Consider the following 26,703-nt stretch of genomic DNA (forward strand, 5'->3'; position numbering starts at 1 on the left):
TTGCATACACAACTCGAGCAAGACATTCATCAGCATTTCTCTGACTACGTTCCTCCATTGAGTTTTAAAAAATGGCTTAATCCAGGAGGACCATGAGCTGCTGCTATAGATAAGGTGTCTGATTCATCATTTTCACCTCGAATAGAAGTAGAGGGACTTTTGTCAGAGGTTGCTTGTTGTGAGCGCTGAGGGAACTTTATGCACTTGGCTAGATGATTCTGCATCTTTGTTGCATTCTTCACATATGATTTGGCACAGTATTTGCAAATGTACACAGCTTTTCCTTCTATATAAGCTGCAGTGAAATGTCTCCACACATCATATAGCGCCCGAGGCATTTTCCTGAATATCATTTATTTTGTAAAAAAACCCAAATACAATTCCATGTATAAATAAATAGATAAACAGTTAAACAACTCCTTTGTAAGATAAATGTTTTAAAATGAAACATGTATGGAAACAGGTGAATTGACACTCCTCAGTTAGCAGGCTCAAGCAAGCTAAAACCCACATGGAAGCAAAAATGAACTAGCAGAAATGGTTAACAAGTTAGAAATGATTTTAACACACTTTGCTGTAGACTACTATTTACTAGTTAACAAAAAAGTATGTATTTCGTATAAAATATATTCACACCATCCAGTATTGTATTCAAAACTTACCAGAAAGCATGTAGTCCTTGGCTCAGACAGTGTAGTAGTGTGGGCTCAATAGCATCTCATTAGTGTACAAGATCTTGAGAATCAGCTGTATATGTGATGGAAGAGTGCACTGTGAATGCAGAGGATTGCAATTCCATTGGATTGGGGATAGTTTAACCAAAATATGCCACAAGACCTAGAATTGCCTTATGTGTATCCCACAAAAAAAGGTTCACTGTTACAAGCTAACTTTGTAGATGAATTTAAGCAAAATTTCCCAAATTCCCTAGCTTAACTTCCCATGGAAAATTTCCAGAAGAATTCTGGACATTTAACGGAAAGTTTCCTGACCCTTTGTAACCCTAGTTGGCATAGACTGCATTCATGGTAAACGCTGCATATGTCGATTCAATCGGAAATTACCTTTACATTTCTATCACGCAATTTGTAACTCTTCAGCGATACAGATGAATAGAGCACCTAATAAGCTTCTTCTTCTATCTCTCTCTACACTGCAGGATATCAGAAGCCTTCCCTGTGACGGACCTGTCTGACCATATTAAGCCAGCTGGGCTGTGTGACCACTGCTAAACACTGTTGAACATGACTGAGCCCAACATGAGCCTAGTGACCACCAACATCAGCGGGGCCGGGAGCGACAACCTGGGGTATGGAACAGGGAACTTCTACCGTCCGTTTTCAGTGTTCAGCGTGCTAACCCTCACCCTGCTAGCCATGCTGGTGGTGGCCACCTTTGTTTGGAACCTCCTGGTTCTCCTCACCATCCTGAGGGTGCGGACCTTCCACCGTGTGCCCCACAACCTGGTGGCTTCCATGGCCATTTCAGACGTGATGGTGGCTGCTCTGGTCATGCCACTGAGCCTGGTACACGAGCTCAATGGGCGGCTGTGGAAGCTGGGCCGCGTGCTCTGCCAAGTGTGGATCTCCTTCGACGTGCTCTGCTGCACGGCCAGCATCTGGAACGTGACCGCCATCGCCCTGGACCGCTACTGGTCCATCACCAGACACTTGGAATACACGCTCAAGACTCGCAAGAGGATCTCCAATGTGATGATCGTACTCACCTGGCTGCTGTCCTCAGTCATCTCCCTGTCGCCACTGTTCGGCTGGGGGGAGACCTACTCAGAGGAGGGCATGGAGTGCCAGGTGAGCCAGGCACCTTCCTACACCATCTTCTCCACCTTCGGAGCGTTCTACCTGCCGCTGTGTGTGGTGCTCTTCGTCTACTGGAAGATCTACAAGGCGGCCAAGTTCCGCATCGGCTCGCGCAAGACCAACACCATCACGCCTATGGCTGAGGTGATTGAGGTACTTTTGTTACCATAGTCTTACCCCGTGCCAGGCGGGTAAAACTGGTTAGAATTACATTTGTAAAAAAAAAATCCAAACAGTTTTTGGTTGTAATTATTTATTTTTCAACTAGTTTTGCCCACTGGATGGTTGGTTGTTCCATGTGGGATCCACATGATGAACTACCAGTAGGCTAGCATGGCATTAATAACCAGATTTCATTACCTTATTATTACTTTGACACACTCGTAAAGCTCCTCTGGCATTTTTGACAGACCTAATCAACCCTGATCAATGTTCAGATAATGGTTGCCCATTCAAACAAGATCAAATCATTATCTGAATATACATCAATTATATTGGTGTCATTATACCTTTCTCATATCTGCTCCTGAGGTGCATATCACATTGTTATCGACTGATGAGGATATACTGTTGCTCTCATATCGGTTGTTGGGCAATTAGTAGAAAACCATGTCATCTCCACAACACATTCTGAGCTGTGTTCTGATGGTGTTGTGATGGTGCTGCAGGATGTGTATTGCTCTCTAACGCTTGTGTGTACTGTATCTCATATTCAACAGACCAAATTACATGGAGGCATGTACGTACACAAGTATGTTTGTACATAGGCCCACACACATGCACATCCACACACACAAACACACACACACAAATATACACACAGAGGGTGGGAGATAATGTGTTCCCCACACAGACTGACATTTAATCCATGGCATTTAATCCAAGGAATAATCAAGAAGCAGTGGCAAGTGAAGAAGGGCCTGGTATTAATGGCTATAGTGCCCAAGCTTGTTCAAATGGAGCTGCCTGTCATGCAGGTGAAAGAGGACCCAAAAGCGACTTAACAGAAACAGAGTTTATTTAAGTCCAAACAGGGAATAACAGAAATCCTCTAGTCTGTAGAGGGGAATAACTGGAGAAGCGGCCACAGACTGCAGGTCGTCGTCTCGGGTAGGCGCAGGCCGTAGTGGACCGAGACACCTGCTCACACGCAGCATCTGATGAAGGCAAAAAACACGACAGGACAGGGCGAAACACAATCACAGCATGGTGAATACAAAACAAGGAACCGACGGGACAGGAACGGAACACAAAGGAATAAATAGGGACTCTAATCAGGGGAAAGGATCGGGAACAGGTGTGGGAAGACTAAATGATGATTAGGGGAATAGGAACAGCTGGGAGCAGGAACGGAACGATAGAGAGAAGAGAGAGCGAGAGAGTGAGAGAGGGAGGGGGAGAGAGAGGGATAGAAGGAGGGAAAGAACCAAATAAGACCAGCAGAGGGAAACGAATAGCATGGGGAGCACAGGGACAAGACATGATAATAAATGACAAACATGACACTGCCTCCATGTTGCCTCCACAAGGGTTGGGGTCAATTCAAAAAAAATATATAATTCTAAATTCTGGAATTCAAGCATGAAGTGGAGAATTTACTTGGAATTGAATTGGAATTGTAAAAATACATATAAGTGGAATTTAATTTAAATTTAGACTGTCTGAATTGGAATTACATTTAAACTGTAAAACCAAAATTGAATGGAATTGGAATTTAATCGGAATTTAGACTGTCTGAATTGGAATTGATCAGGAATTGAACAAGAACCATCATTGGAATGGAATTGAAATGGAATTGCCATTTAGGCTGTCTGTATTGGAATTGAATTTGAATTGTAAAATAAAAACATCCTTGGATTGGAATTTAGAATTGTAAAACTTCAATTGTATTATAATCGTGCAAGTTCCAGTTACTGGAGTTTATTATTATTATTATATATTATGTATTTAGCATTGAAATTGAATGCACATGTTGTTTTAAATAATTTCAACACACTACTGTGAACACAATGTTTGCTCAAATATTTATAACTATATACAGTACTGTATATGCATTACATTAAAATGTTTTCAAATGAGGATGTGCAATATGTTTCCAATGTATTTATGTTGGTCCCATTAAAGGGATATTTCACCCAAATTTCATTTTGGTTTCCTTACCCTTAAGCAGTCTATGAACTACAACATTGCAATTTTGTAATTTGGGTGGACTATCCCTTAAGGATGCCTTGTTAATATACACTGAGTGTACACCTTCCTAATATTGAGTTCCACCCCCTTTTGTCCTCAGAACAGACTCAATTTGTCAGGGCATGGACTCTACAAAAAAGTGTTCCACGGGGATGCTGGCCCATCTAGACTCCAATGCTTCCCACAGTTGTGTCAAGTTGGCTGGATATCCTTTGGGTGGTTGACCATTCTTGATACACACAGGACACTGTTGAGTGTGAAAAACCCAGCAGAGTTGTAGTTCTTGAAACACTCAAGCTGATATGCCTGGCACCTACAGTATTACCATCCCCCGTTCAAAGGCACAAATCTTTTGTTTGCTCATTCACCCTCTGAATGGCACACATACACAATCCATGTCTCAATTGTCTCAATAAGGGATCATAGCTTTCACCTGGATTCATCTGGTCAGTCTGTCATGGAAAGAGCAGGTGTTTCTAATGTTTGGTAACTCTGTGTATAGGGGCTTAATTCCAGTATTGTTTACTAAATTATTCTTTATTGCTTACATTTTAGCTTTGGAAAAATACGTTTGAAATGGTTTCAGGGGGCTGATTAACACTTCCCAGCATGCATAAATTATTCATTTGCACATTTATTTTTATCTACTCTGATCTGTTAGTAGTTGGATTTATTTATTTATAGCTTAGGTTGTCCTACCAATTTTATGCTCACTATCTTCTATAATCAGTCTGAATGAAAAAGGTGGGTGATGAATTATTCCAAATCTTGTAAATGTGCCATTCGGCTGGATATCAATTAAGAAATAATACATGAGAGGCCATGTGTTATGACATTTTTATCATGGCTGTGATGTGGTCATAGCCATGAGGCGAAACCGGCTCAACTGTATTACAGTTTTTATACAATGGGTTACCAGCATTAAAATCAAGATTATTTCCCAAACCATCCTTTTTTTTTACAAAAAAAAAATGATGCTACATTCACTGAGACTGGATGTCAAGTGACATTTTAGGCGCTCTCTGGTCGTTAGTTCTATTCGTATTGACTGCCATGTAATGCAAAACTACCCGAGCGCTGGTTGATAGTTCCAGAACTTAGGGAGGCTGTACATGGTTCTGGTCTATGGTTCTGGTCTATGCGTAGGAAAATTGAATAACGGATCAAAACATTGTATAGGGGAGCTGTCCATGGTTCTGAAAACAGCACTGAAACATTGTAGCAAAGACATTACAACAACAGATAAGAATAGAAACCACAATGACAATTTTTTTCATATAGTCACAGCACCGACATCTATTAATTTATGATACTGAATTGCACATTTCCACAAGGCAGAGCTCATTCTCCTAGGTTCTCATAAATGCAGCCACGACGATTCTCTCGGTCTCTTTCCATTGGATTTTTGTGGTTCTCGGTTTCTTCATTTTTGTCTTTTATCACGAATGAGTCTGGCTTCAGTTTGTGATTTCCTTCATTGCGTCTTTGGCAAAAGTGCAACTGCAAATCAAACCACACCTTATTCAGTAGGTGGCGTATAAACTCCAGAGAATATTATCATTCTCCCGTTTTGAAACAGTTACCAGATCGATGTGTATACCCTTTTCTGACAGCCATTCCAGAAAGCACTTCACTGCCCAGTTGGTTTGTCTTGATGTAGCTAGCTTCTTCACTTTGCTCCTTTTCTATGTTGTCTATACCAAATCAAACATTACAGATTTTTGCATGTCTAACGTTAAAGCTAAGCTCAGGTTGCTGGTCAACTTGCTCTTCTTCTTGTTTAATTTCTTTAATGTCCTCCTCCTCTTCTTGTTGGCACCATTCAATAAACATTGGTGGATAAAACAAATCAAGAATAACTTTAAAATCATCCATGATGAGTTACAGGTGCTAAGACTAGTAGTTGTAAAAGTAGTTGTGGTAGTGCGTTGCTAGGTAACGACGTAAAGATTCCACTTTAAATGAACGTGGCCATGTGTATGTTTTCTCATTTATCATGGGCAGAAGAGGCTTTAACAATGGAAATTCTAAACCACCAGTTGTATAATTGGAATTAAACATAAGCCTGAAGGTCATCATCATTTCATAAAATGGCCTGATGTGGTGTGCGAATAAAATGATTTCTTATTGCTGTGATATGGATATAACAGATAATCAAAGACAGACCTGCTGGTATTTCAACACACTTATGAACACATCATTTTATGGAACCCTAGATAAAAGCTGAAAAAAGTGAATCCAATGACCTTGTCTTTGTCACTAATAAACACAATCATGGGTGAAAATTCTAACGTCTGTCCAAATACACACACATATTTGCATACATCCCAGTGTGCCTTCAGAGTGAACTTCATAATTACCACTGTGTTTGCTTGTGATACACATGGTTGTTTCATTCAATTCCCCTTCACTGGGTGCCTAAGTTAATATTTTATCCATGAAATCAAACCCTTTATGACAATACATCACATATCATATAAGGCTGTACCTCAACAGCCTACTTTGTAAAAATTATAAAAATTATAAATTCCTATTGGAATCCAGACAGAGTTAGCATATCCAACAACTGGGGCCGGTTGCACCAGTTGGTCATAAGTGGGTCATAACTCTACATTGGACCTAAAAATTATACCTGTTGCGCCACCTGGGTGTAAACCCTTCTACGCCTAGTAGAGACAGGCGTAGGGTTTTAAATTAAGACTATCTTCATCATGATACACACAGAAAATAATAGCAATATTTAACAACATCAACAGGCTTTTCACGTTGCCTATGAGCCAATAGCAAAACGATACACTTGTTGTATGCTACATAATAGCATACAAAGGAGACCGATTTAACCATCTAAACTGGAACAACTATCTCAGCAACGGGTTCAATAAATCCAACTACTAACGGATTTTATTAGTTTAGAAAAACGTATGTTATTTATCTTTGTATAGCATGAGATCAATTAATCAATGTACATGCAAATACACAAATATTGAAACAAACCATTTTTAAAAAATACCTACAATAGAGCACGCTGGGAAATATAATAATAATGGGTGTGGTTTTGAGTTCCTCCGTGTTTAAACATGAATTAAGTCATGTCAGAAGCTAGTTGATTCATGGCTTACCAACAAGAGCTGCAAATTCCAATAAAACTACATCACGTTTTGAAGTTCACTTTTCCTTCTTTGTCGAACAACACCATCATAACTCTAGCGAAAAAGTTTGTGGGTCAGAGTGCAGTATTTATTTCGTTTCATAGCACAAACGTTTGTTAGCATGTTTCTCACACTGGTTTTAGCCGCGGATGGGTTGCCAAGCAACATGTGCCTCAGAGGGAGTGAGTCTGTATTGCTCTACATTCCCATGAATTGTGAAACTGTATGAACCGAGCAGCTAGCGTGACAGGTCAAATGTTTTTGAAAAACGGTCAGCTAATAGGGAGAAGTACCTAACAAAATAACAACATTATGGCATTCACTAATCACATATAATAGAGATTTCGGGAATATTTGTGGACACATTTCTTACTTACTCAACCTTTAACTCTATACAGAGTAAGAATTCCATTCAACTCTGGTTATTAACACCAACACTCAGGTTCTTTTACAGCACCGAGTGTTAATTTAAATCCTGAATTAATAAATCTCTCATTTATGGAGAAGGAATTTCACTCTACCTTTAGTATTTTTGCTTTATTTGGACATACACATATTACGAAAGGTGGAGACAGGAACTGAACCTTGTTCTGGGGGAGAACACATATGCTTGTTGCAGGGAATGTTGCCAAACATGCCCACAGCTCTACAAGATTCTCTCACTTCTAACATGAATCTTGTTTCAAAATAGCATTTAAGCACTTAATAACATGATGTGTAAATGTTACATTGAATATAAATACAGTGGGGCAAAAAAGTATTTAGTCAGCCACCAATTGTGCAAGTTCTCCCACTTAAAAAGATGAGAGAGGCCTGTAATTGTCATCTTAGGTACACTTCAACTATGACAGACAGAATGAGAAAAAAAATCCAGAAAATCACAATATAGGATTTTTAATGAGTTTATTTGCAAATTATGGTGGAAAATAAGTATTTGGTCACCTACAAACAAGAAAGATTTCTGGCTCTCACAGACCTGTAACTTCTTCTTTAAGAGGCCCCTCTGTCCTCCACTCGTTACCTGTATTAATGGCACCCGTTTGAACTTGTTATCAGTATAAAAGACACCTGTCCACAACCTCAAACAGTCACACTCCAAACTCCACTATGGCCAAGACCAAAGAGCTGTCAAGGACACCAGAAACAAAATTGTAGACCTGCACCAGGCTGGGAAGACTGAATCCGCAATAGGTAAGCAGCTTGGTTTGAAGAAATCAACTGTGGGAGCAATTATTAGGAAATGGAAGACATACAAGACCACTGATAATCTCCCTCGATCTGGGGCCCCACGCAAGATCTCACCCCGTGGGGTCAAAATGATCACAAGAACGGTGAGCAAAAATCCCAGAACCACACGGGGGGACCTAGTGAATGACCTGCAGAGAGCTGGGACCAAAGTAACAAAGCCTACCATCAGTAACACACTACGCCACCAGGGACTCAAATCCTGCAGTGCCAGACGTGTCCACCTGCTTAAGCCAGTACATGTCCAGGCCCATCTGAAAATTGCTGACTCCCCATCCCGCATGCATAATCATCGCCTGACACTAATTAGCATAACGCAACGGACATAAATATCCCTAGAAAATATTCCTATTCATGAAAATTACAAATTAAATATATTGAGACACAGCTTAGCCTTTTGTTAATCACCCTGTCATCTCAGATTTTCAAAATATACTTTACATCCAAAGCTAGACAAGCATTTGTGTAAGTTTATAGATAGCCTAGCATAGCATTTTGTCCAGCAACCAGCAGGTAACTTGGTCACGGAAATCAGAAAAACAATCAAATTAAATGTTTTACCTTTGATGAACTTCGAATGTTTTCACTCACAAGACTCTCAGTTTTGCTAGCCAATGTTGCTTTTTTCCAAAAATATTATTTTTGTAGGCGAAATACCTCCGTTTGTTCTTCACGTTTGGCTGAGAAAACGCACGGAAATTGTAGTCACAAAAACGGCGAAAAATATTCCAAATTAGCTCCATAATATCGACAGAAACATGGCAAACGTTGTTTATTATCAATCCTCAAGGTGTTTTTCCAATATCTATTCGATAATATATCCGTCGGGACAATTCGTTTTTCAATAGGACCGATTGGAGTAATGGCTACCTCTGTATTTTACGCGAGAGTCACCCTGGGAGCCATCAGGTGACCACTTACGCAATGTAGCCGCCTCCAGCTATTCTTCAACATAAATGCGTAAAACTACGTCACAATGCTGTAGATACTTTGGGGAAGCTGGTTGATAGCACATTCACAGCTCAATAGGGACTCATTGGAATGCAATGCTTTCAAAATATGGGGCACTTCCAGATTGGATTTTTCTCAGGCTTTCGCCTGCAACATCAGTTCTGTTATACTCACAGACAATATCTTTACAGTTTTGGAAACGTTAGAGTGTTTTCTATCCTAATCTGTCAATTATATGCATATTCTAGCATCTTGTCCTGACAAAATATCCTTTTTAAACGGGAACGTTTTTTTCTTCCAAAAATAAAAATACTGCCCCTAGAGTCGCAACAGGCTAGAGAGCATTTGGATGATCCTGAAGAAGATTGGGAGAATGTCATATGGTCAGATGAAAACAAAATATAACATTTTGGTAAAAACTCAACTCGTCGTGTTTGGAGGACAAAGAATGCTGAGTTGCATCCAAAGAACACCATACCTACTGTGAAGCATGGGGGTGGAAACATCATGCTTTGGGGCTGTTTTCTGCAAAGGGACCAGGATGACTGATCCGTGTAAAGGAAAGAATGAATGGGGTCATGTATCGTGAGATTTTGAGTGAAAACCTCCTTCCATCAGCAAGGGCATTGAAGATAAAACGTGGCTGGGTCTTTCAGCATGACAATGATCCCAAACACAAGCATTCACCAGATCTAAACCCCATAGAAAATATTTGGAGGGAGTTGAAAGTCCGTGTTGCCCAGCAACAGCCCCAAAACATCACTGCTCTAGAGGAGATCTGCATGGAGGAATGGGCCAAAATATCAGCAACAGTGTGTGAAAACCTTGTGAAGACTTACAGAAAACATTTGACCTCTGTCATTGCCAACAAAGGGTATATAACAAAGTATTGAGATAAACTTTTGTTATTGACCAAATACTTTTTTTCCACCATAATTTGCAAATAAATTCACTAAAAATCCTACAATATGATTTTCTGGATTTTTTTTCTCATTTTGTCTGTCATAGTTGAAGTGTACCTATGATGAAAATTACAGGCCTCTCTCATCTTTTTAAGTGGGAAAACTTGCACAATTGGTGGCTGACTAAATACTTTTTTGCCCCACTGTAAATGTGTTTTAGGTGTATCCCTATCTCATAAAAAAAAGCTTTGGTGATTTGTGTAATTGTTTTTACAGCATGGAGCATTGTTTCCCACAATGTGCCAAACCATTCAGAGACATTTTTTAACAGCTTTAGCTTGTCAATGATATTTTAATAATTGGGATAATGTTTTACATCTTTATGATTGTATGTTTTAATATGAAAACCATCGTATTGTCTTATTTTATATATTTAACATTTTAAGATAATTCCCTTAATTCCTGAGAGTTTTCATAATTCAGGAGACATTTTGAGGTTTACCAGGAATCCCTCTTAGTTCGTTATTAGGTAAAGTTGGTCTTTGGAATCTGCCATGAATTGAGGTAGTAGGGTTCAGTTTGGATTGAGTTGAAAGAAGGGAAGGAATTTAATTAGGTGAATTGTTGTGGCAGAATATTGAATTAGGAATTGTATTTTTTTCTTGACCTAGAATTGATGTATAGGGAGAGGGAATTGAATTTAAATTGAATTTGTGGAAATGACCCAAACCCTGGCCTCTACTCTCTCTGGCTATATTCAAGAAGTAAACAGCAGCATACACTTTTAAGTTCCACAGGTTTGTTAAGAGAATTGGCTGCTACAAAACAGCTCAAATGTATTGCGGCTATTTCACTGATTTGGAGATGGTTGAAAGTAGACTTCTTATAGACTGGTAGGTCATTGGGAAATATCCTTTAGCTTTTGTATGTTTTATGAAATTATACCGCATTCAAACAATAGAAACTAATTGGCACCTAGCATGAATATTTATCACCATTATACACCCTCAGTAAACACTCCCTCTAATTTACACATAAATTAATTAGACAGTCAACTATCACCCTCTAGAACTGTGGTATTTCAGCTGAATTAGCTTAGTCAATTCATTTTCTATGGAGAAAAGTTAGGCTGTTTTATCTGTGGTATGATAGTTTCTATACATGGGTGTTTGGATCAAGGTCAGTCCAGTCAACAGCGTGTACAAAAGGAGTCGTGAATATTAGGCGTGATAACATCTAAACACAAGGAAGCACGCAGACCGCGGTAGGAGCCCTACTGGAAATTTCACACAGCATTAACACATCCTAACATGTTCCATGGCATAACTTGATAACCTGTTTCCAATACATTTTAAATGTATTTAGGAACAACAAACGCTAGCTTTTCAGGGGTTTGTGAACACAAATACTGGTTGAATACTTGTGTTTACGTGGTACAATGACATTTGTTAGTGTGTAATTATTGTACTTGCAACTTTTGAATGCACTTCAAGCGGGCTTACTTTCAAACCATGTTTAAACGCAATCCCAAACCCCCTGGTATGGCTCAGTAGAGTAGAACCACTGTGTTCTAATAGGAAATGATATGGATATTTAGACTACTGCTACTTGGATAAATAAATAATAATAAAAATAATCAGCTATGTTTAATCCAGTTAATCCAATCAAGCAATATCAAACAGGGTTGTTATTGGTTATGTCTTGTGTATTACTTTCGTTTGCATGTCTTCAAGAGATTCTCCTGTACTTTTGGTTACTTTATAGCCAGTAGTTCTGAAAGTAGCACTCACAGGCTAAAAGTGGGCCCGGAAAATTGCGTAATATGTCACATGCAGTGCATGCGGAAAGTATTCAGACACCTTGACTTTTTCAACATTTTGTTACGTTACAGCTTTATTCTAAAATTGTTTTTGTTTTTTATATAATTTTTTTTTAAATCCTAATCCACACATAATACCCCATAATGACAATGCAAAAACAGGTTTTTAGAAATTCTAGCAAATGTATTAAAAATTTAAAACTGAAATATCACATTGACATAAGTATTCAGACCCTTTACTCAGTACTTTGTTGAAGCACATTTGGCAGCAATTACAGTCTTAGGTATGACGCTACAAGCTTGGCACACCTGTATTTGGGTGTTTCTCCCATTCTTCTCTACAGATCCTCTCAAGCTTTGTCAGGTTGGACGAGAAGCATTGCTGCACAGCTATTTTCCGGTCTCTCCAGAGATGTTCGATTCGGTTTGTTCATTTGTGTAATGGTTTTTAGAGCATTGAGCATTGTTTCAAACCATACGAGAAGAAGAAAGCATTAAACAGCTTTAGCTTATCAATGATATTCAATAATTGGATGAGTTTCTTGGGATAATGTTTTACATCTTTATGATTATATGTTTTAATATGAAAAGCATCTTATTGTATTTTTATATATATATTTAAATTTCTAAAGCTAATTCCTGAGAGTTTTCAGAATTCAGGAGACATTTTGAGGTTTACCAGGAACATTTCCTCTTAGTTCGTTAATAGGTAAAGTTGGTCTTTAGATTGGGTGTTCCGGGCTCAGGCTGGGACACTCAAGGACATTCAGAGACATTCATTGGACATTCATTGTCCCCGAAGCCACTCCTGCTATGTCTTGGCTGTGTACTTAGGGTCGTTGTCCTGTTGGAAGGTGAACCTTTGCCCCAGTCTGTCGTCCTGAGCACACTGGAGCAGGTTTTCCTCAAGGATCGCTTTGTACTTTGCTCCGTTCATATTTCCCTCAATCCTGTCTAGTCTCCCAGTCCCTGCCACTGAAAAACATCCCCACAGCAAGATGCTGCCACAACCATGCTTCACCGCAGGGATGGTGCCAGGTTTCCTCCAGATGTGGCACTTGGCATTCAAAGGATCTTGTTTCTCATGGTCTGAGAGTCTTTAGGTGCCTTTTGGCAAACTCCATGAAGGCTGTCATGTACCTTTTATTGAGGAGTGGCTTCCGTCTGGCCACTCTACCATAAAGGCCTGATTGGTGGAATGCTGCAGAGATGGTTGTCCTTCTGGAAGGTTCTCCCATCTCCACAGAGGAACTCTAGAGCTCTGTCAGGTTGACCATTGGGGTTGACCACCTCCCTGACCAAGGCCCTTCTCTCCCAATTGCTCAGGTTGGCTGGGCGGCCAGCTCTAGGAAGAGATGGAGGTAACTGTGTTCTTGGGGACCTTCCATGCGGCAGAATTTTTTTGGTCCCCTTCCCCAGATCTGTGCCTTGACACAATCCTGTTTCGGAGCTCTGCAGACAATTCCTTCAACCTCATGGCTTAGTTTTTCCTCTGACATGCACTGTTAACTGTGGGACCTTAGGTGTGTGTCTTTCCAAATGATGTCCAAACAATTTAATTTACCACAGGTGGTGTCACGTTCTGACCCTAGTTCTTGGGTTATTTGTTTGTTTTAGTTGGTCAGGACGTGAGTTGAGTGGACAATCTATGTTTTGTGTTTCTAGGTTGGTTTTCTGTGTTCGGCCTAGTATGGTTCTCAATCAGAGGCAGGTGTCGTTAGTTGTCTCTGATTGAGAATCATACTTAGGTAGCCTGTTTTGTGGGTGATTGTTTCAGTGTCTGTGTTTGTTCGCCACACGGTACTGTTTTGGTTTTGTTCACGTTTATTGTTTTGTATTCATTGAGTGTTCAGTTTATGTTTTTAAATAAACAACCATGAACACTTACCACGCCGCATCTTGGTCCGATCTTTGCTACACCTCCTCTTTAGACGAAGAGGAGAAAACCCTTACAGGTGGACTCCAATCAAGTTGTAGAAACATCTCAAGGACAATCAGTGGAAACGGGATGCACTCTGAGCTCAATTTCGAGTCTCATAATATAGGGTCTGAATACTTATGTAAATAATGTATTTCTGTTATTTATTTATAATACATTTGCTAAATATCTAAAAAAAACACATTATGGGGTATTGTGTGTAGATTGCTGAGGATTTAAAAAATATATATAAACTATTAAGAATAATTCTCTAATGTAACAAAATGTGGGAAGAGTCAAGGGGTCTGAATACTTTCCGAAGGCACTGTATGTGCGGTTATGTGCACCACGTTATTGCTCTCTCTTTCTCTCTCTTCTGTGTCCATTGAATTATCGGGCCCGATATCTGTACTTAAAGTATTACATCCATATACACTGTCAAAGAGACAATCTTGGATTCAAACAACAACAAAGTGTACACTGAGGGATGGGACTAGAGAAATGTAACCAATATCAAATTCACAGACAGATCTATGGATGCAAGGACTGGCCATGAATGAGATAAAAGTACACAATGTATCTTGTGTGGTGATGTGATAAGACAGTTGAACTAAGTTTGTGAGGCATTTATAAATTAATTTTTTCAAGAATCAATGGCTATATTTCATCAAAGCACACTAATTGGCCCAGATTCCCCTTCAAACTGCAACCCCTTTTTCCACAGTACCTCAGGGTTCAATATACACTACCCTTCAATTTGGCATCAGCAACTTCCCCCTATACCCTGTGCTTTTAACCCATATCCTCTCCTGCAAATGGAATGAATCTCTCCATTTGTCTCCCTGGCCTCCTGACCCTTATTGATTTCTGTAAGAATGTACTTTTTCACACCGACGTCAACTAATTCTGACTAAGCTCTTTATACATCTCTACATTTCAGTCTTAGAGCACCTGGTGTTGTTGTTGCTGCCAATAGGATGCCGGCCTACCTGCCACTCTAGTTCTAATATATCAGGGACCGCGTCCCTATTTATAGTGCACTTCTTTTGACCACGGCCCATAGAGGGCCATTTGGGACGCGCAACCCAGATGTGATCTGCTGGGAGGAAAGTGTAGGTTTGTAAACAGCTCATGCATGATGACCTGCAGCGGTCAGGTGTAGAGACAATCACTATTTCATCAGGCTCCTTATAACAGGGCGGGTGCCTGGAGAGGAGAAATGGGCGGAAAGATTGAAGGATGGTCTTTTCATTCCATTTATTCTGTGTGAGGCTGATGGCTTGTGATTTAATTTGATTTATTAGGATCCCCATTAGCAGACGCCAATGGCGACAGCTAGTCTTACTGGGCTCCGACATATAACGAAAACACATTACAGACAAAAGACTTTACATACAGACAACAAGTAGGTCACATGGGGGAGAGGCGTTGTGCCATGAGGTGTTTCTTTATTTGTTTTTGAAACCAGGTTTGCTGCTTGAGTTCTGCCGGGGCCTGTAGTTTATGACCTGTAGCGTGGCTGATTGATTCATCAGACACTATTTTGCTTGTTTTTGATTGATACGTTTATTGTCTTGCCCACAAGGTTCAATTATCTAATTCATTGGCTTGTTCTTTTACTGATGAGTATCAATTTGATGACTGTTTGATTGACTAAGTGACTAATTAACTGAGAAAAAAAATAAGTTATGGCTTATGTAAAATGATGAGATGTAAAACTGAACGCCTGCAATTAAAAACAGATTGATTGGTCGGTTCTTTAATTTCTTAATTGGTTGACTGATTGGATTGACTAACTGATTGGCTGACTGTTTGATTGACAGGTGAAGGAGGCATCGGGGCAGCCCCAGATGGTGTTTACTGTGCGCCACGCTACGGTGACCTTTCAGATGGACGGCGACACGTGGCGCGAGCAGAAGGAGAAGAAGGCGGCGCTGATGGTGGGCATACTGATCGGCGTCTTCGTCCTCTGCTGGATCCCCTTCTTCCTCACAGAGCTCATCATCCCACTGTGCCACTGCGACATTCCGCCCATCTGGAAGAGCATCTTCCTGTGGCTGGGCTACTCCAACTCCTTCTTCAACCCACTAATATACACAGCTTTCAACAAGAACTACAACAACGCCCTGAAGAACCTGTTCTCCCGCCAACACTAAGCCTGGGGATGAGGGCTGGAGGACAAAACTGACAGTGTAAAATAACGGTTAAAATCAGCGGGTCCTATCGTCTCTGACCACAGAACATTGGCCATAATTTTTGTTTCATTTAACACTGAGGCTAGGGCAGAAACTAAGGCTGAGACCACAGGAGTTTGGTGGCACCTTAACTGGGGAGGACGAGCTTGTGGTTAATGGCTGGAGCAGAATAAGTGGAATGGTATCAAATCCATCAAACAAACGGTGTCCACGTGTTTGATGCCCTTCCATTCGTGCCATTCCAGCCATAATTATGAACCATGCTCCCCTCAGCAGGCTCCTGTGGCCGAGACTAAGGTTGGGGATAAGGCAGAGGCAGAGAATGGGGCTGAGGCTCAGGCTCAAGCTGAACCACACGAACAGCCACTTCACCAGGAGGCTAGTTCAATCAGAGCTAGAGAGCAAATCTGACAAACCAGCACAGGCTCTATTTAGCGTCTCCTTTCCCAACTCTGCATCAAGCAAGTTCTTGCGAATCAGCTTGTTGAAAGACTTTCAGAACTTTTACGATGTTTTTACATCAAATCAAGTTTTATTTGTCACAAATTTGAAAAAGCTATCAAAAAGTTAATTTACATAACAATAATGAGGCTATATACAGGGGGTACAGAGCCAATATAAAGTGACTATGCATAGATAATAAACAGTAAGTAGCAGCAATGTAGAAACAAAGGAGGGGGGTCAATGTAAATAGTCCGGGTGGCCATTTGTTTAGTTGTTCAGCAGTCTTATGGCTTTGGTTGTAGAAGCTGTTAAGGAGCCTTTTGGTCCTAGACTCCACGCCGCAGAACCACTTGCCATGCGGTAGCAGAGAGAACAGTCTAGGACTTGGGTGACTGGAGTCTTTGACAATCTTTCTCTGACACCGCCTAGTATATAGGTTCTGGATGTCAGGAAGCTTGGCCCCAGTGATGTACTGGGCAGTGCGCACTACCCTAGCGCCTTATGGTTGGATGCCGAGCAGTTGCCATACCAGTCAACAGGTCAGGATGCTCTCGATGGTGCAGCTGTAGAACTTTTTGAGGATATGGGACCCATTCCAAATTTTTCAGTCTCCTGAGGGAAAAAGTTGTTGTGCCCTCTTCACAACTATCTTGGTGTGTTTGGACCATGATTGTTTGTTGTTGATGTGGACACCAAGGAACTTCAAACTCTCAACCCGCTCCACTTCAGTCCCGTCGATGTTAATGTGGCCTGTTTGGCCCTCCAATTCCTAAACTCCACGATCAGCTCCTTTGTCTTGCTCACATTAGGAGTGAGGTTGCTGTCCTGGAACCACATCGCCAGGTCTCTGACCTCCTCCCTATAGGCTGTCTCATCATTGTCAGTGTCCATGACTACCACTGTTGTGTCGTCAGCAAACTTAATGATGGTGTTGGAGTCGTGCTTGGCCACGCAGTTGGGGGTGAACAGAGAGTACAGCAGGGGACTAAGCATGCACCCCTGAGGATCAGTGTGGCAGTTGAGGATCAGTGTTGATCCCCTGTTGGGGATCAGTGTGGCAGATGTGTTGTTGCCTATCCTTACCACCTGGGGGTGGCCCATCAGGAAGTCCAGGAACGAATTGCAGACAGAGGTGTTTAGTCCCAGGGTTCTTAGCTTAGTGATGAGTTTTGAGGGCACTATGGTGTTGAACGCTGAGCTGTAGCCAAGGAACAGCATTCTCACGTAGGTGTTCCTTTTGTTCAGGTGGGAAATGGCAGTGCGGAATGCTTTAGAGGTTGCATCAACTGTGGATCTGTTGGGCCGGTACGCACATTGTAGTGGGTCTAGGGTTTCTGGGATGATGGTGTTGATGTGAACCATGACCAGCCTTTTTACCTCTTTCATGCTGGTATAAATTAGGTAAAAACGGATTTAAATGTTCCTGCATTAAAGTCCCCGGTCACTAGGAGCGCCACTTCTGTGTGAGCATTCACTTGTTTGCGAATGGCATTACATAGCTCATTGAGTTTGGTCTTAGTGCCTACATCGGTTTGTGGTGGTAAATAGACATCTACAAAACCCACAATTGGTTAAGAGCCCGTTTAACAGCAGCCATCCACTCCGACGCCATTCTCCAGCCTTCATTGTGTTTTCGCATGCATATAACCAACAAAACCGTGGACTACATGGTAAAAGTAGATAACAATGTAGGGACTACATTACAATCCGTGGATTTAACAACCATCAATTCACTCTGAAGCTTTTTAACAACCATAGATTGTTGTCCTCAAACCGAAGTTATCAAACATAACTGTGATCATCTTGTAATTGACTACACCATTTTGAGAAAGTACAGATTTAGGTTGCTGTATCCAAATAAGATTATACTGTATCAAATTGAAATAAATGCATGAAAATAAAAGGGGGGTGTTCATAATCTTTACTCTCACTTGTTTGAGACTATTCCCGGATTGCTTGTTTCAAAACAATATTGTTTGAGCCATTGTTGATGGAGAGAGGGGAAGCAAACGTCTCAGGGGCTCCACACATTGCCCCGGGATGGCTGATAATTCACTTACCACGTCTCCTCTCCGGCTCCTCTCTGATCCCCAGTTGAAAATGCAAAACACCTCAGTCAGCCGAGTGAGCCATCCCAGCTACAACCGATTCTCATAGTATGGGGGCGGGTTAATATTAGCTGCATGGTGGGTGTGGGCGCATGCCAGAGAAAGAGTGACAAAGAGAGGAATAAGGGGTGACCCACCACTGGCCCTTCCTTCCGACAACACTCCCTCACATCACTTCAAAGGGGATACGGCACTTCCTCCTTGGGTAAAGTGGAACGACGGACGGGATGTCTGGGATGTCTAAATCCTGTACCGAGGTATTTGTGTCCTCTACTACTCAGGCATTTCCGAACAGAACAGTAGACTATTAAAGAGAGGGGATCCTGAGAGTTACTCTCTGATCTTGGTCAATACAACATGTTCAGTAAGGGAAGAGAATGTGCCAAACTCTAAACAAGTCAATGATAATGATGGGCATGGTTTTGCAGACCAGCTTGACCACGTGTCAAACTAATTCCACAGAGGGGCAAGTGTCTGCGGGTTTTGCTCCTCCCTTGGACTTAATTGATGAATAAGGCCATTGATTAGTAAGGAACTCCACTCACTTGGCCGTCTAGGTCTTCATTGAAAGGGAAAAAAAAAACAGACACGGCCCTCCGTGGAATGAGTTTGACACCTCTGAGCTGGACCATGCTGGACCAGCATACACTCTACAGCAAGGGTATTCAACTCTTAACCAGCAGGCTCTGGACCGCTTAGGGTTTCTGTTCTACTTGATAATTAATTGCATACACCTGGTGTCCCAGGTCTAAATCTGTCCCTGATTAGAGGGAAACAATGAAAAAAATGCATTGGAACTGGATTCGAGGTCCAGAGTTGAGTTTGAAGGCTCTATAGTAAAAAAGGGTTGAGGGTTGAGGTTGATATGTGTAAGCATATATGTGTAAGCATATTTCATTTTTGCATATCAGGAAGAGTTCTTTAATGCTGTGATGTTTTCCTTTTGTGCCATGAAATGCTACACTGTTAAAAAGTTCCTGTAATTGTACTGTACACTTAGAGACTAAAGGTGATGGATGTGGATTTCTAAATATTGAAATATTATGAATCATTAGTTATACTAGAGACATGGGGAGGGCCATAGTCTCAAGGGTCTACACCAGATGTTAATGGTTATCTGTAGGAGGAATGTATATGGTGGATGTAATTAAGCTTGGAAGGTACTGAGTGAAGGAAATATAACCACATGTGGCAAACAGTGATAAGGATTTAATAAGGATCTGGATTAGTGAGGAAGGGGTTTGAGGTTAGGTCAGGTCACCTTAACTTCTTGCGTCGAGCCATCCCGGATCCGGGATCGTGACTACAGCCTCAAGCTCATTACCATAATGCAACGTTAACTATTCATGAAAATCGCAAATTAAATTAAATCAATATGCTAGCTCTCAAGCTTAGCCTTTTGTTAACAATACTGTCATCTCAGATTTTCAAAATATGCTTCTCAACCATAGCAAAACAAGCATTTGTGTAACAGTATTGATAGCTAGCGTAGCATTTAGCGTAGCATTTAGCGTTAGCATTCAGCAGGCAACATTTTCACAAAAACCAGAAAAGCATTCAAATAAAATCATTTACCTTTGAAGAACTTTGGATGTTTTCAATGAGGAGACTCTCAGTTAGATAGCAAATGTTCAGTTTTTCCTGAAAGATTATTTGTTTAGGACAAATTGCTCCGTATTCTGCGTCACGTTTTAGCTACGAAAAAACCCTGTATCCAGGATTGTGTAAATCTATCCGCAAGCTCATTAGCATAACGCAACGTTAACTATTCATGAAAATCGCAAATAAAATGAAATAAATCTATTTGCTCTCAAGCTTAGCCTTTTGTTAACAACACTGTCATCTCAGATTTTCAAAAATATGCTTCTCAACCATAGCAAAACAAGCATTTGTGTAACAGTATTGATAGCCTAGCATAGGATTATGCCTGACATTCAGCATGCAACATTTTCACAAAAACCAGAAAAGCATTCAAATAAAATAATTTACCTTTGAAGAACTTCAGATGTTTTCAATGAGGAGACTCTCAGTTAGATAGCAAATGTTCAGTTTTTACAAAAATATTATTTGTGTTGACAAATCGCTCCGTTTTCTTCATCACGTTTGGGTAAGAAAAAAAACGAAAATTAAGTAATTAAAACGCAAACTCTTTTCCAAATTAACTCCATAATATCGACAGAAACATGGCAAACCGATGTTTAGAATCAATCCTCAATGTGTTTTTCACATATCTATCGACGATAAATCCATCGTGGCAGTTGACCTTCTCTTCTGAAGAAATGGAACGGCGCATTGACCTAAAGATTACGCAATAATTTTGACACAGGACACCGGGCAGATATGCCTACAAATACATCACAATGCTGGAGACACCTTGGAGAAACGACACAAAGGGCAGGCTCATTCCTGGCGCATTCACAGCCATATAAGGAGACATTGGAACACAGCGCCTTCAGAATCTGGGGCATTTCCTGTATGAAAATTCATCTTGGTTTTGCCTGTAGCATTAGTTCTGGGACACTCACAGATAATATATTTGCAGTTTTGGAAACGTCAGAGTTTTTTCTTTCCAAAGCTGTCAATTACATGCATAGTCGAGCATCTTTTCGTGACAAAATATCTTGTTTAAAACGGGAACGTTTTTTATCCAAAAATTAAAAGAGCGCCCCCTATCTCGAAGAAGTTAAGGGAGAAGGAACAGTTTGTGGCCCGCATCACTTAACTTCCTGCCTAGTAATAAAGATTTAATGTTTAGAGAGGAGCAGACTCCACCCAAATTGGGGTATATATACTACCACTGTTGGAACCATGTCTTTGTCTTATGCAGCTGTATTGACCCAATGGGTGAATACAATTGGTTGGAGCTTTCATAGTGTCAGTCAATTTCTTACTCTGATATTTAGAACCAACACAACAATAAGTTCCTGAATTGTTACAACTGAATGAAGGTGTTACTGCTGTTAAAGGATAGTACGCCGTTTACTTGAAACTATACCTCACTTGGGGTTGAACTCACAACCTCTTGATTCCTTATGACCTGAATTTCCTGCTACACCATCAGGTCTGTGGGCATGACAGAGGTTGGCCACAGATTTAATGGCAAGAATGCAGTTCTGAACTTTTATCAAATTTGCCATAATCAAGTCAATGATTTTCTGATTATCTGACAACACCAAAGTCAAAATAGCAGCGCTCAGGGACACTTGATGTAAAATGTGCATAAATTCCTTGGGGATTTGAACTTGCCAGCTTTTGGGCAGAAGAGAGTTAACATTTCAGCAGCACCACCAGGTGCATCTTTATTACCAAGAACAGTCTCAAAAGTAGTGTAGGGTCACTGTTGCTCCCTGGGATTCAAAAAGTTCAAAGGTACACATAAGGCACCTTCAGGAACTGAGATGGTACTGGTCGGTTTCTTTCAGTGTACATGTGCAGACAATATAGTATAATGGTACATTTGTCTACCCAATATTTTGAATATAAGGTACAATCATCACTGTGCTTTGAAATGTAGGTGGGGGCAATGTACCGGTGGTGCTCATTTGCATATTTGGGGGCATTGTCTAATATATGTATTTGTGCCAACCGTCAGTTGAAGTGTAGTACCAATTTAAGTGCTTGCTGGTTATGTTATTAATAGTTGAGTATCTATTTTAACACTGTTGTTGTTCAATTGGTGTGCCAATAAAGAGCAGCACAGTTAAGACATTACTGTGCATGTCTCACTAACTTAATGGAAGTTAGTTGCCTGAATGTTGCATTACTGAATGGAAACCAGCTGTCGGTAAGTAAAAGTCACAGTAACTTAATAGCCAGTAGTGATGAGAAGTTGAGGCTTTAACCAAATTGCACTGAAAAATGGTTCAAAACTCATTATCACTATCTGTTCACAATGCACCTTAGTGACATCTGCTGGTCAGCAACTATTAGATAGATGTTTTTTTCTCCACTGTTTCTGTCAAAACTCTGTGGCGCAGTGGTAAGTTGTTGGCTGTAGTTGTCTATAATCAATAGGAATACCAGGTTTGCATCTTACATCATGCTTCCCTTTATAGCCTTCAAGTTGACTATTTTTTTAATGGAATCTATGGCATTATTTAGGATGCTATATTATACTAAATAAAAGCAATTATTTAAACAACAGTGCATGAAGTGAAGTTGCACATTTAACATTTTTCAAAATAGTGTGCCTTCAACAGGATTCTCATACCCTCACATCCCTGAATATTTTACAGTTCCCTACTCTCCTTGATAAATTACTGGTTTGGATAAACTTTTCTTACAAAATCCTAACTATATATATGTAAGTACGGTATCCAGTAGAGGTCAGTGTTTGAAATCAGCTTGGAAAGTACCGTAACTACAGAGAAATCAGTGGGATCTCGCATTTTCTCGCATCATTGATGACGTACTTCTGATACAGTGATACACACTTTGGCACATTGCTTTGAAGTTAGCTGCTCAGCCAGTAACTGCTAGTAACTCACTGACAACTAACTGCCAATAAGTTATTGCAAAATGCATAGTAACATACTTGCAACTAGCTGCCAGTAGCTCACTACCTTCAACTAGTAAGCATACTTTGTGGTGAAAACGCTTGGGACTCAGTCTCACTTGGCCTCAACCTCTAGGTTGGCAGCAAACTGACCTTCCTGCCACACCACCAGGTCAGTGAGCGTGACAGAGATCAGCCACAGTAAGTTACTGTGAATTCTACAATAACTACTTGCAGCAAGCTGACCGTAAATTATTGAAATGTAAACAAGAACTTCCCGGTGACCAATCACCATAAAGTTGCGGGAAAATACACAGTAACTCGTTAAAGATCCTGAAATGTCACTCTGATTCCCAGGTAAAAATGTACTTTTGAGTGTCTAAAATATCCCCCATTATATTTTTTGGGGGATAGAATTGCTCAACATTTTCAAAAAAGTATTTTTTCTCTCATGACTAACTACCAGGAAGTTTGAAAATACAGGCTAGGTGGATGGGGAGGTTGTATTGATGATCTTGACTGACAGCTCTTGGAAACACCTATGTGATGAAACTTGGATGCACTGTGCCGCAGTACAATCCTCTCAATCAAATTTGATGATACACACAGCAACTCAAACAACATCGAAATTGCATCAATGATGTCAGTTTTTTTCATGCCAGCTCCTGTTTGGAACATCTGTTGTGATGCTGTTCATAGCAGCACAATATAAACTGCGTCAGAGTTTTGAACGAACCTCCCCCCTTTTGGTAGGCTGAAGTTACTGGCTAGCTGGTTCTATCTAACACCAGACACAGATGAAAGGGGAGACATACCGTTGAAGTGGGAAGTTTACATACACTTAGGTTGGAGTCATTAAAACTTGTTTTTCAATCACTCCACAAATCTCTTGTTAACAAACTATAGTTTTGGCAAGTCGGTTAAACCATCTACTTTTTTTCACAAGTCGTTTTTCCAACAATTGTTTACAGACATTATTTCACTTATAATTCACTATATCACCATTCCAGTGGGTCATAAGTTAGCATACACTAAGTTGACTGTGCCTTTAAACGGCTTGGAAAATTCCAGAAAATTATGTCATGGCTTTAGAAGTTCTGATAGACTAATTGACATCGTTTGAGTCAATTGGAGCTGTACCTGTGAAGGGAGTTCAAGGCCTACCTTCAAACTCACAGCCTCTTTGCTTGACATCATGGGAAAATCAAAAGAAATCAAAATACAGAAAAAAAAGTAGACCTCGTCAAGTCTGGTTCATCCTTGGGAGCAATTTCCAAATGCAGGAAGGTACTACGTTCATCTGTACAAACAATAGTACGCAAGTATAAACACCATGGGACCACGCAGCCGTCATACCGCTCAGGAAGGTACCACTCCACAAACTGTTGCTTCTCCCATAAGGTGACCTGACCTAACCTCAAACCCCTTCCTCACTAATCCAGATCTCTCCATGCTTATCAGTGTCTGCTACATGTTTCTGCTACATCTTTCCTTCACTCAGTACATTCCAAGCTTAATTGCATCCACCATATACATTCCTCCTACAGATAACCATTAACTTCTGGTGTAGACAATGGTACACAAGTATAAACACCATGGGACCACGCAGCTGTCATACCAGGAAGGAAACGCGGTCTGTCTCCCAGAGATGAACATACTTTGGTGCAAAAAGTGCAAATCAATCTCAGAAAAACAGAAAAGGACATTGTGAAGATGCTGGAGGAAACAGGTACAAAAGTATCTACAGTGGGGAGAACAAATATTTGATACACTGCCGATTTTGCAGGTTTTCCTACTTACAAAGCATGTAGAGCATGCTTTTTTAAATCATAGGTACACTTCAACTGTGAGAGACGGAATCTAAAACAAAAATCCAGAAAATCACATTGTATGATTTTTAAGTAATCAATTATCATTTTATTGCATGACATAAGTATTTGATCACCTACTAACCAGTAAGAATTCCATCTCTCACAGACCTGTTAGATTTTCTTTAAGAAGCCCTCCTGTTTTCCACTATTTACCTGTATTAACTGGACCTGTTTGAACTCGTTAGCTGTATAAAAGACACCTGTCCACACACTCAATCAAACAGACGCCAACCTCTCCACAATGGCCAAGACCAGAGAGCTTTGTATGGACATCAGGGGTAAAATTGTAGACCTGCACAAAGCTGGGATGGACTACAGGACAATAGGCAAGCAGCTTGGTGAGAAGGCAACAACTGTTGGCGCAATTATTAGAAAATGGAAGAAGTTCAAGATGACGGTCAATCACCCTCAGTCTGTGGCTCCATGAAAGGTGAGGGATCAGCCCAGAACTACACGGCAGGACCTGGTCAATAACCTGAAGAGAGCTGGGACCACGGTCTCAAAGAAAACCATTAGTAAAATCCTGCAGCGCACGCAAGGTCCCCCTGCTCAAGCCAGCGCATGTCCAGGCCCATCTGAAGTTTGCCAACGACCATCTGGATGATCCAGAGGAGGAATGGGAGAAGGTCATGTGGTCTGATGAGACAAAAATAGAGCTTTTTGGTCTAAACTCATGTTTGGAGGAAGAAGAAGGATGAGTACAACCCCAAGAACACCATCCCAACCGTGAAGCATGGAGGTGGAAACATTATTATTTGGGGATGCTTTTCTGCAAAGGGGACAGGATGACTGCACCATATTGAGGGGAGGATGGATGGGGCCATGTATCGCGAGAGCTTTGGCCAACAATCTCCTTCCCTCAGTAAGAGCATTGAAGATGGCTCATGGCTGGGTCTTCCATCATGACAATGACCCGAAACACACAGCCAGGGCAACTAAGGAGTGGCTCCGTAAGAAGCATCTCAAGGTCATGGAGTGGCCTTGCCAGTCTCCAGACCTGAACCCAATAGAAAATCTTTGGAGGGAGCTGAAAGTCCATATTGCCCAGCGACAGCCCCGAAACCTGAAGGATCTGGAGAAGGTCTGTATGGAGGAGTGGGCCAAAATCCCTGCTGCAGTGTGTGCAAACCTGGTCAAGAACTACAGGAAACGTATGATCTCTGTAACTGCAAACAAAGGATTCTGTACCAATTATTAAGTTCTGTTTTTCTGAAGTATCAAATACTTATGTCATGCAATAAAATGCTAATTAATTACTTAAAAATGATACAATGTGATTTTCTGGATTTTTGTTTTAGATTCCGTCTCTCACAGTTGAAGTGTACCTATGATAAAAAATGTCACACCTCTACATGCTTTGTAATTAGGAAAACCTGCAAAATCAGCAGTGTATCAAATACTTGTTCTCCACACTGTTTATCCACAGTAAAACGAGTCATATATCGACATAACCTGAAAGGCCACTCAGTAAGGAAGCAGACACTACTCCAAAACCACCAAAGAAAAGCTTGTTTGCAACTGCACGTGTGGACAAAGAGCATTATTTTTTGGAGAAATGTCCTCTGGTCTGATGAAACGAAATAGAACTGCTTGGCCATG

General features: G+C 40.8%; 1 protein-coding gene across 1 annotated transcript; it reads left to right on the top strand.

Annotated features, from left to right (window-relative positions):
* The first annotated feature begins 1,244 nt into the window (after positions 1-1,244).
* LOC123990443 (5-hydroxytryptamine receptor 5A-like) lies at positions 1,245-16,147 on the top strand. The gene is made up of 2 exons (XM_046290979.1): positions 1,245-1,970; positions 15,815-16,147. Exons 1-2 carry the CDS (start codon positions 1,245-1,247, stop codon positions 16,145-16,147), a joined length of 1,059 nt encoding a protein of 352 aa, XP_046146935.1.
* The last annotated feature ends 10,556 nt before the right edge of the window (positions 16,148-26,703 follow it).

The sequence above is a fragment of the Oncorhynchus gorbuscha genome, linkage group LG12 (assembly GCF_021184085.1).
Source record: "Oncorhynchus gorbuscha isolate QuinsamMale2020 ecotype Even-year linkage group LG12, OgorEven_v1.0, whole genome shotgun sequence".
Lineage (NCBI taxonomy): Eukaryota > Metazoa > Chordata > Actinopteri > Salmoniformes > Salmonidae > Oncorhynchus > Oncorhynchus gorbuscha.

Bases quoted from the DNA above. Each gene is read 5' to 3' on its own strand.
- LOC123990443 (XM_046290979.1), top strand. From the start codon at position 1,245: ATGACTGAGCCCAACATGAGCCTAGTGACCACCAACATCAGCGGGGCC. The intron at 1,971-15,814 runs GTACTTTTGTTA...TTTGATTGACAG, and splicing joins CTATGGCTGAGGTGATTGAG to GTGAAGGAGGCATCGGGGCA.